Below are 12160 nucleotides of genomic sequence, written 5' to 3'. Positions count from 1 at the left end.
GAATGAACAAAATCTCTGAAGTTCTTGGTGGAATACTTAAAGGCCACTATACTTACTATGTGCTAAACTTTTCTTTTTTAATTTCTAGTATATATTTGTGTAAAATAACGTGTTAATAAATTTCAAAGATATAAAAAGGGTGCTAACTGTACTTGTGTGAAAATTCTAAGGAAAGCTAATCCATGCATTTATGTTTTAAGCATTCTCTACTCTTTTCTATTCTTAAAAATTCTTTTTGTCTTCTCCATTCTTAGCTGTTTTGTTTATCTTTACATAAACTGAGAAAATTGTGAAGTACATTATCATTTACCATTAAAACACTATGTTACTTTTATTTATGAACTGCTGTACCTGACTTTTTAATAATGACATTTTAGAGACATACAGAGAGAAAATTTTATAAAGATATCATGTAGAAACTTTCATAAAATAATACCATTATGTTAAAAGAACAATAAAACTGGTAATGTTTTTTAGACTGCTAATTTAGGAGAATTCAGAATGAAGTAAGAAAATCTTCTTTTTTGAGAAAGGGTTTCACTACGTAGCCTACGCTGGCCTCCAACTCACGTGATCCTCCTGCCTCAGCCTCCTGAGTGCTGTAAGAAAATCTTAACAATGATTTATATTCATTTTTTCTGATAGCTATAGTTCTTATTTCAGCTGGGCATAAAAATAATTTTGGATTACAAAGGTGATAAAACAGAAGCATGGGCTAACAGCAAGAAATCATCTGGAGGAGACAGCAATCATCTGTCCTACATTATCTTTGGGTAAAGCTGGGTCTGAGGGTTCCAATATGATTCAAAGTCATCTACTTTCCATATAAATTGCCTGTTGGTCCTTTTGCAGAATACCAATTTGCCCAGATAGCAGAATACGCCAAACAGGAGGGTGGTCGGTTTTCCACTTTATCATTTTATGAGTGACTGGCCAGAAGAATAATTGCTGAGTATACAAACAACTATTCTCTTTTACACTTTTAACTATAAATCAGCAAGACCACTGTGTTAAATGGTCTCTGATTCCCAACAGGAAGAAAGGTAAAACGCTTACCACCCTCTTCGTTCTGCCAGTCCTCGCCACAGAGAATCTGTCCTGACCATTCTCTCAATGAGCTTCTTCCATAACATGCCATCTGACGTCACTCGGTACCACTCTTTGCACACAAGTTCAGCAGCACACAGGGATTTGGCATCCAAATATGACAGAATGTTCTCAGCAATGTGATCCAAACCCCGAGCTTGGGGGGAGGGGAGCAGACAGAGTGAGTGGTGAGTGATTTTTTTAAACAGAGGTCCGTTAAAACAACAGCACTTGTTCTGGTAGGAAGGCAACATCACTGTCCCTAGTGTGGTCCCTAGTGTGGTCCAGCTTCTTTTTCAAATAGAGGCTTGGGTAAAATGAGTGTCAGTAATTTTTCTATAATGTTACAGAAATGAACCATATTTTCCATTTTCCTTTAGATAAAGAAGTTAAAGCTAACAACTAGCAAACCCCCCAAGACATTAAAAATAAAAAGGAGTCCAGCAAACAATTCACATTTATCTATATGGATTTTAGCACTAGGGGATGGTCTATGGATGGCATCGCAAACTCCGTGATTCAGACCCCCAAATCTCTATATTAGGTCCATTTCTCATTCTGTTTCTATTACTGCTGCAGTTCCAAAGCTATTCAGTAAAAGAAATATCCTTTAAATTTACTAGGAGAGAGGCACTAAGTCAGAATGTGCTGGGTTACAGAATTTGGGGCATGCAAAAAGGAGAAGGAAACACAGATTGGTACAGGAACATCTCGAAAGGGAAGACAGAGAGCTATGTTTAAGTTCAAGGATGAATTTAATTTCAGACTATATTTGAGAATAGCTACTGCTATAAAACCTAAATAACTGACTAAAAATGGAAAAAAACCATAGACCTCTAGATAACTTGTTAGCATTTCAGAGACTATTTTGTTGCAAGTACAGAGAAAAACAGAGGCAAACAGATCTTGGACTGTGTAAATACAAGGGTTTCCCAATGTAAGTGTTCTACTACCAAATCTATACTGAGATGCTGGTGAAAAGAGCACATAAAATAGGATGGCTGCACTAGAAATCTTCTCTTGGCTAATGTTCTAAGTTCCCAAGTGAGACAAAAACTCCTACACTCTGGGAGGCTGAGGCAGAAGGATTCCAAATTTAAGCCCAGCATCTCAGAGAGACCCTGTTTCAAAATAAAAAATGAAAACGGTTGGCTGGACATACAGTTCAAGGGCACAGCACCTGACTGGCAAGCATAATGTGCCAAGTTTGATTCTTGCTACAAAGAAGCCGGGGGCTAAGGATGCAGGTCACAAGCGTGAAGACACTGGTTCAATCCCCAGCACCACACACACAGAAGCCGTTCTTTTAGACTCCCTTCTCTGGGCACAGAATTGAAAGGAAAGAGAACACTGTACTTCCATTTTGTGCTGTTCCCTGAACCACATGGACACACTTGGGCGCCATTATCAGCAACTGAAATATGCTCCTTAAACATTATTCTAATTATAAGAATTGTGTGGTGATCACATTTCTCAGCAGACTTGGGAAAGAAAGCATTAAATGGGTCTTCTTTGGCTGGCATCACATGTTCATATTTAAGCATAAGCAGATGGAGGCATCCATCATTTAATTATTATTAAAGGAACATGACTGTAAGCCAATTGAAGATATAATAATTATAGTTATTCAACAGAATACGGTGATGATATAATTCTTGAATTTTTTCACTGAAAACTTTCCATACCATCAGAAGTTTGCAAAAGGAGTACCTGTGTTTTTAAGAGCTATCATCAGATTCTCCCTGATCATTTACTGTGTACCTAAAAAAGTCTTTGGAAGTAATTTCACCTAATGCTCCAAACAAAACCATTACATTAATGGACTGCAGGCATTTTTGGAAGTAGCTTGGTAAATGTTTCCAGGTAGTATAGGTGTGTAAGTTTAAATGGCTGTAAAGCATTAGCCTGATGATTTAATACCTCATATGCTGGTCACCAGATACACACTAGGGATTGGTATGACAAAATTTACAGTCCTAATCAGTACCTGTTCAATTCCCAGAGCTATCAGCTGGAAACAGGACCATGTCCCAGGAACTGGGGAGAGCACAATAACTAGGTACACTCTGACCGTACAGAGAAAACGGTCTACTCACGGCTAAAACAAAGTCTCATGTGTTATGAGAGGGCAGAATTTCACTAAAGCCACAGGTAAAAATTCAGTTTCACAGTGGTTATTTCTAAGTATAACTTAATTTTAAAGGTAAATTTGCAAATTTAGAAAAATAAACATTTTAAAGAGCTCTAACTGGCAAAGATTAAACAAAGTATTGATATGCAACTTTGAGGACACAAGTTGGTTTATTATTCTTAGAGCACAGCACAGCTTGCTAGCATGTTTTCAAAGCATTAAAAACATTTATATTCTCCGATATAGAATTTCTACTTCTAGTATGTTTTTGTAGGATGCTCACAGTATTTGTGTAAAGAATACTGCTCACAATATCCTATTATGGCATAATCTATAAAAGGGAAAGTATTTGAAGTGACCTTAAAATTTTCCCTTCTGCATTACTAAAGACTGACCCCTAGAAGTCCTCACACTGAGCTGCATCCCCACCATCTTGTATTTTGAGACAAGGTCTTGCTGAATTGTCCAGGCTAGGCTTGAACTTGCCGCCCTCCTGCCTCAGACTCCCAGAGAGCTAGAATTACAGAAGTGCACTGCCAACTTCACCCTAAATTTTCAATAAGGGGTTAGAGTCTGTGTGTTCAAAACACTATGAAGAACATTATACAGCAGCTGAAAGGCAGGTGAGGATGTAATACCCTGATGTAGTTAGTGGGAATCTATGACCAAAACATTCTGTGAACCATGTATGATGTATGATCCCAGCCAGCCTCATAGGGAAATCTCTCTGTCTATCTGCTTGTCTGTCTGTCTCTCTCTGGAAAAAACAGGCTACATGCCAAAATACGAATAGTATAACAGTAATTCTCTCTGTGCGGTATGGTTCTAGAAAATTTTTTTTAGATCTTATTCTATTTTTATTTTCTGTAACTTTCATAAATCAGGATACAACAATCAAAATCAAAAAAACAAAATTCTCTCAAAACATAATGTGTTTCAGTCAACACTCATTTGCCTTGATATTATTTTTTTTAATTTTAAATAAACTTGTAGCCAAGTGTGGTGATGTACACCTACAATCCCAGCACTTGAACAGTTGAGGCAGGAGGATTGCCATGAGTTTGAGGTTAGTCTGGGCTACACTGTGAGTTTAAGGCCAAACCCTGTCACAAGCAAACAAAACACAAAATAAACAAAATGCCAACAAAACAAAACAACAACCCCCAAAGAAACAATCTTTTAACATATATAAGAACAAAATGCTCACATATTTCTTAGCATTTCTTCCCAATACTAATGTCTTTGTAATATTCTAAATTACCAATGAAGAATTCAGAAAAGTTACAGCACCATCCAAAAGAAAGCATTTTAAGCATATTTTAAATATAAATACATAAGGCAGGCATGGTGGCACATGCCTGTAACCCCAGCATATGGGAGGCTGAGGTAGGAGGGTTGTCATGACTTTGAGGCCAGCCTGGGCTACATAATGAATTTAGGACCAGCCTGAACTTTAGAGTTGAGACTCTGTCTCAAATACATACATACATACATACATACATACATACATACATACATACAAGGGTTTCCTAAAATACTCAGAAATGTTTCTTACTCATCTCTGCAATTTGAATATTCTGTGGATAAATTCCTAAAGAAATCCAAACCCAAGTATACAAATTAATGTACCTTTTCTTTTTCAAAAATGAATCAAACTCATGTCCTAACAAAACACCATACCACCTACAGTGATATCCTCAGCAGTAAGTTAACACATCTTAAAAACTAAAACACATTTCAAAAGATATATCTCAAATTAGATGACACTTCAGAAAAGATTTGGACGTATAACAAGTAAAAGGTTGAACAACAGCCAGGCATAGTGATGTACACCTGCAAGAAAATGGCAAGCTTGAGGTCACCCTGTGCAACTTAGCAAAATCACATCTTAGAAAGGCTCCCTAGGTACAAGTCCCACTACTGAATTTGAAAAAAGAAAAAGTGGGGTAAACCTAAGAGCATATGCTTATGCCCTTCTGAGAAAAAAAAAAGCCTTTTGAGTTTTTTGTATTTTAATGAGCAAAGTACAAAAAGGGACTTGATTTGTAAGAATCAAGCTAATGAATACCTCAAAAGAGAAATACAGGCTGAAGATCAGGTTCTGCAGCAAATGAACGGTCTGCAAATCCGGGCACACATACCTGGCAGAGCGGTGATGAAGTCCCGCTGCAGCATGGGTTTCAGGTAGGAGTTTATGTGCCCATGCTGGTAATGACACATTTGGGATATAAGATGCTCCACGAATTCCACTTGATCAGACTCCGACCACTGCTCAAAATACTTGACACACAGTTCTTTTTCCTTCTCATAGCTTGCTGAGAGTTTCCGTTGCTTGGACACAATCATACTGGAAGTGCCATTGGCAAGTTTTGTCTGCAGAAAGGGTGTGATTAAAAGAAATATAGCCGTTCCTATTGAAAATGAATGAAATTTCATGTATTTATATATATTTCTCTCCCATTCATTCTCACCCCCCTCCATGCTATCCTATGTCTTTACGGTTGAGCTCATAATGTTATTTTGGTAGTACTTGGACATTTGTGAACCACAATTATTTTATGAAAGCCACAGAAATACCAGAGGAAGGTGGCACAATTAGGTATACTGCAAGAAGACCAAACACCCATTTCTAAAAGTTCACAAGACATTATTAGAGATAAAACAAGAAAACCACTTTATATTTAGGGATACCAAAATGAAAAGTGAAAAACACATTTCTAGGAACCAAAAAGTAAATGTGCAGTAGTTACTAAACATTCAGACAATTACTTGCTTTCAATGCTGGGTTTTTTTTTTTTGTTGTTGTTGTTCTGTTTTTTGGTACCGGGGATCGAATTCATGACCTTGCACTTACTAGCCTAGCTGCTGAGCTAAATCCCTAGCCCCCTGCAATGTATTTTTTAAGAGTGAAGTAAGTAGTAGTCTGTGCAAGGAAACAGTATTTTGAGACTGTGCGGTAATGTTGGTGATAAAGCTTCTTCAATAACCCTCATGCTCAGTAAGCTTTTCCTTCCCAAATTCCCTTCTCCACAGTCATCAGAATTAGATACCATAAAGTTTTTTAATTAGTTGATTCATTCAGTAAGTATTTGAGCTATATGCCATACACTATCCTTGGTGGTAAGAATACCATAAAGAACAAACTGACATCATGACCATCCAGCTTAGAAGGCATATTAAAGACAAGTAAACAAATGGAAAATATAAGGTAGACTGACTGTGTCATTAAGAAAATTAAAAGCTGGATAGACGCACAGAAAAAAGTATATGTTACACTGGGGATAGTGGTGCACACCTATAATCCTACCAATCAGGAGGCTGAGGCAGGAGGATCACCACAAATTCAAGGTCAACCTGGACTACACAGTGAGTTCAGGGGCAGCCTCAACTACATAGAAACATGCTACCCTGTCACAAAACAACAACACAAATAAACAAATATGGGGCAAAGGGGATATTATCACGACAGGCAAAATTCTAAGATGACATCCCAACCCAATATTCATGGTCCTGTTATACAGTTCATATACCTTTTCTCCTCACACATTCAAATCTGAGCCATATTGTAATCTTAAGTGGTGGTGTGTTATCTCCAAACACTAGTCTCTTAAGTGGTGGTGGCTTATCTCCAAACACTAGTTGTCTTTCAACCTGAGTAAAAGCTTGCTCTTCTCATCAAGAGTGGAATTTAAGGGCTGTGGGTGTAATTCACAAGTAAAGTGCTTGATTGGCATGTGCAAGAGCCTTGGTTCAATCCCAGTATGGTCCAAAGCAGGGCGGGGGAAGTAGAACTGGGTCCCATTTTTTGAATCTGGGCTTTGACTAGCAGAATATGGGGACAGTTGTATTCTGGAACTTCTAAGCCTGTGCAGCTTCTTCCTAGAGCCTTGAGCTGCCATGTAAGTTTAGGCTACCCTGCCAGAAAGAGAAGTGTGGAGGCTGAGAAGGTGAGCAGAGAGAGTAAGCACGAGAGCGGAAGAAGCAGGCCAGTTCATGGCCACTTCAACTGTTCATTAAAAGAGACAACAGATTTCTGAAGACACAGATTCAGTGTATATTCTGACAGCAAATCTAACAGAGTCTGCTTATAGATTGGATTCTAAGGGTCTGAGGAAAGGAGACAAGGACCATACTCAAGTTTGAAGTGAAGTGGAGGGGGCATTAGGTAAAGATTTAGCAATCAATAGAAACTTCTGCTGAAGCAAACCTGGTTTTCTATGGAGGAAAACCACAAGTCTATACAACTGGGTACTTTCAAAGTAATTTCATGAATCTCTGGCATACCTGCCTAAGGCAACCCCAATGTGGCAAGGAGACCCATGTTACTAAAGAGTTCATACCTGCCTACACAAACTTGAATAGGCCACAAAACAGTACCGAATTTGGATAATATTTGCTATTTGCTATTTAAGACTCTGGCTCACCTTACTTTCTAAATGTTAAGTCCTCTATACTGACCTCTTTATAAATAGCTCTGATACACAAATGAACGTATGTTTTCAAGAATGGAATTAAGCCATTCTGTTTAAAAGGAAAAAGCTGACACTTGTAAACATCAAGCTCTGGTGTGCAGAGTGTTTTTCAGCATAAATGCCATTGCTGTCTTTGATACAGACTGAAAATGATTAATAAGAACCTTGTAAAACACAGGCATCGGGGAACTTTGGGGTTGCTTGTTGCATAGGTTATTTATTTGCATCTCAGCAAAGAAAAAGTCATGAAATGAGGAGTAAGAGTTGGAGTGCTAACAACCACGGGGGTTTATAAACTTAACAAAGGGTACACACATCCTCACAATCAAAACCTCCCACCTTGTCACTGTTTCTCTCTTCTGTCTTCTACAAGGTAGCACCCAGCTTGGGAATACACAGTAACATTTTCTGATTAAAGTCCAGAAACATTAGCAACAGAGAACAATCATCAAGTTAATAAAATGATTCTTTTTCTCTTTTAAACAAGCCATGTATTTTTACAATCGCAAGGAGCTGTGTTTTCATCAGTAGCTATCAGACTGTTAGATAAAACTACCTAAGGACTTAATAAGCCTGGTTATCCTACTGCAGGACCTAACATTCAAAGGAAACAGTCTTATACTTTCAATGATCATACCATAAATGAAACTTAAAAGATCTGGCTATCAGAGATGAATATTAAACTGAGAGTTCATCTATCTGCCAACTGCTCTGTACTGTTCTGGCTGGTAAATAAGATAATTTTCTTGTGTAAAAGACACATACTTCACTTCCATATGAGCTAGTCTTAATTATGACTTCTTATTATATTGTTTAAAAGCTTTGGCCCTGGAGTAAAAAGACTTAGTTTCAAATTCTAGCTCTTCAGTTTATCAGCTGTGTGACATGGAATAAGCAATTTCAACTTTCCATGATGTTTTCCTCAACTGTAAAGGAGGGAATAATCATGGGACTTGAGGTCTAGAGGTGGGGGGTGGCATAGCTCACTGGTACAGCATCTGCCTAGCACATGGGAGGTCTGAGACCCAGCACCATGTGGCAAAAACAAACAAGCCCATGAATAACAGGAACTGTTTCACTCACCAGCTAGCATACAAGATATCAATTTGTTCTTTTCTCCAGTTCCAGCACATCCCACATGGTAAGCAAGCCCTCTACCACTGAGTTACATCCCTAGTCCTAAATCAGCCTTCTTAAATGAACTCATGACACTGCTGGACTTGGCCTTTCACCTGTTCTTTTCCAAATACATCCTTTGTCATTATGAAGTATACACGTATTTTTATTTTCATCCTTCATTATACATAAAAGAGCACAAACTTAAATGTACATCTCCATGAATATTCATGAAATGAACACACCCTTGTAGCCAACACCAAGATCAAGAAATAGGCCATCCCAAGCTTCACAAGCCCCCTCTGTATCCCTTTTCAGGTCCAGCCACCTTCAAAATAATCAATATACTCATTTTACTTTTAAAAAGAGTATTTTTGAAAGCCATCTGTGCCCAAAAAACCCAAAAATTACCACTTAGAATTAAATTTGACAAAATGCATAGTACCTGTAAACCCCAGAACAGTGTGAAGGGAAAGATTTAAATGAATGGAGACAGGTATTAAGTTCATAAATTGGATTCACTATTGTTAGGAGGCTTTTTTCAATTGACCTACAGAGTTACCAGGCCACCAATCAAACTCTCAGAAGGTAAACTGATACACTGATCCTAAAATTTGTATAGAAATGTGAAGGACCTAAATTTAGTTAAATATCTTTAAAAAAAAAAAGACTACTTAATTTCAAGATGTGCTATAATAGTCAAGGCTGCAGCTTCAATGAAAGTGTAGACCAATGGTAGTCAGAGTAGAGTCTAGAAGCAGACTTATGCATGGCTAATTGATGCTTTGTTTTATTTTTTGGTGCTGGGAATTCAACTCACCATCTTGTCAGGCAGGTGTGTACTGCTGAGCTACATCCCTGGCCCAGTTAATTGATTTTTGAGAAAAGTGTTAACATAATTGTTTTGCTTTGTTTTGTGTTTTTTTGAGACAGGGTCTCCTATGTAGTTTAGACTGGCCTTGAGATCATTATGTAGCTCAGGCTGGCCTTGAACTCACAGAGATTTCCTGCCTCAGCTTCCTGAGTGCTGGGATTACAGGTGTGCACCACCGCAATAGGTAGTGCTAGAATTATTAATGGGGTAAAGAGTTTCTTATAAGAGTTTCTTAGGGAAAAAAATGACCTGTTTCTTACTTTATACCACATACCTTTAAAAAAAGACTTAAGAGGACCCTAAACTTATATGCTGGAGGTACAACTATAAAACGTCTGTAAGAAAACAGGAGAAAATCTTGGCATCTTTGGGACAGACAAACATTTCATAGGGCATAAAAGTACATGAGCATTTTTGGGGCAGGGTACTTGGGGATTGAAACCAGCACTTCTGCACTAAGACATATCCCTTGGCCTTTTTATTTTGAGAAAGTGTTTCACTAAGTCACCAAGTTGCCTGGGCTGAGTTCTGAATTTGCCATCTTGTCTTAGCCTCTAGAGTACTGGGATAATGGGGCATGTACCATCTTAGTTGGCTGCAGGCTGGGTTTTTTTGTTTTTGTTTTTGGTACCAGGGATTGAACTCACAATTTTGCATTTGCCAAGCAGTCAAATGCCGCTGAGCTAAACCCCTTGCCCTGCAGGTGTTTTTTAATAAAAGAAGAAAAAAAAAAAAAAAACAAAAAACAAGTGGCATGTGACAAAAAATAAAACTCTTGATTCTCAAAAGTTTTTTAAAGCATAGACTGGGAGAAATGTATTTGATTAAGGACTTATTCTGTATATATCCAGAATATTGAGAATTTTCAGGATTCTATACTAAAAAAATAAATAATCCTTTTAAAAAAATAAGAAAATAATGGGGGCTTATTTTTTTTTAAACAATTTGTATATACAATGTCTCTCTCTCCTTCTCCTCCCTCCAAACCACCCCCTACAGCCATGGGTTGCTGAAAAGTATCTGAAAAGATGCTCAACATAATTGGTCTTTATGGAAATGCAAATTAAAGTCATGAGTCACTACTACATACTTAATAGAGTTGCTAAAATCAAATGGGCTGACAATACTAAGTACTGACAAAAATGAGATGAAACTGGGTCTCACATATTGTTGGCTATATCGTTCAAGGGTACAAACACTTTGGAAAATAGGTTTACAAGTGCTTTATAAAGTAGAACATATACTTAGGATATGAGCCAGCAGTTTTACTCTAAAGTGTTTACCCTCCAACATGTAACACGTAGTTTCACAAAAGACTTGCACATTAGTGTTCATTTCTGGTTCACTCCGAATCATCTCACACTGTAATAACACATGTGCCTAGCAAGAGACAAGCTGACTATAATCTATCTATGCAATGGAATAGTATTTGGCAATAAAAAGAATGCACTACAGATACACAAGATGACATGGATAAATCTCAGAAATATGCTGAATGAAAGAAGCTACCATAAGAAGCTAAGCTGTAAGAACAGCAAATCTAAAGGTAAGTGATTAAAAGCAGATCAGTGGTTGCTTTGGGTCAGATGAGGGAACACACGGGAACTTCAGGGGGCAATGAAAATGTTCCATGTATCTTGTGACATGAACATATACAACTAACGGAATTCATTAAACTGTACAATGTCATTGTAATGTTAATTTATCTGTAAATAAAAGACATTACATTTGTAAAATATTCTGAAGATAAAGGTCTTTGTTTTCAAGCCTCCATGCTCTACCATTCACCCCTACAGATTTTTCTACAAATGTACAAAGTAAATACAGCAAAATTTCAATTTGAGAACCTGTGAAAATCCACAAGGGCACAGTGAAAAGTTCAATTATTAAAAAACCAAAAGGTTGTATATTAGAGTGTATGGGAGAAAGGGTAATGATTACTGGTGGTAGAAGAATTGATTTGGCTTTCCCAACAAAAGCCCGATGACTCAACTACTACTGTTTAATAAATGTCTAGGAAGCTGACAAACAGCCTCAGTTTAATGTAACACTAGCTTTCTTCCACTCTTGCACGGCTCTTCTTCTGCTTTTCTGTTCAGAGAGCTGCTGCCTCCCAAAGAAAGGGTCTGCACAGGTGACAAGCACACAATAGAAAGGAGTTGAGTACTTACAGCACTGTCCTCCAGTTTAGCCCTCAGGCTCTGCCCCCATTACATGTACCACTTTAAAAACTACCATGCTTTCCTCTGAAGCTGCAGCCTGGCTGGAGGGGAAAGCCCAGCCATCGACCACTACCAGTGTAACATCAAATGTGCTGACTCTGCTAAGTGTATCATACACGGGTTGGAAAATACACTGCAGACTAGCTGTACTTGATGATGAAAAGACAGATCTCTGTTTTCAGTTTGCAATGCAAACTCCAATTTAGCCAAAAAGAAGAGTGAGATAAGTAGAGAAAGAACTCTGTTCCAAACATAAGAC

General features: G+C 37.8%; 1 protein-coding gene across 12 annotated transcripts in view; it reads right to left on the bottom strand.

Moving 5' to 3' along the window:
- Nucleotides 1–12160, bottom strand: part of Btrc (beta-transducin repeat containing E3 ubiquitin protein ligase) — a 180123-nt gene that overhangs the window by 23181 nt on the left and 144782 nt on the right. For all 12 annotated transcript variants that reach the window (XM_063244246.1, XM_063244253.1, XM_063244250.1 and 9 more), the window contains 2 exons: nt 5359–5590; nt 1057–1243 (listed from right to left, as the gene is read on the bottom strand). In XM_063244246.1, the coding sequence (XP_063100316.1) occupies nt 1057–1243; nt 5359–5590 (419 nt within the window). The remainder of the gene's footprint in view (nt 1–1056; nt 1244–5358; nt 5591–12160) is intronic.

Source organism: Cavia porcellus, unplaced genomic scaffold (assembly GCF_034190915.1).
Source record: "Cavia porcellus strain 051 isolate PalLab524CR breed Dunkin Hartley unplaced genomic scaffold, mCavPor4.1 scaffold_2, whole genome shotgun sequence".
Classification (NCBI taxonomy): domain Eukaryota; kingdom Metazoa; phylum Chordata; class Mammalia; order Rodentia; family Caviidae; genus Cavia; species Cavia porcellus.
Note: the sequence above shows the minus strand (reverse complement) of the source record. Positions and strands in the feature narration are given on the sequence as shown.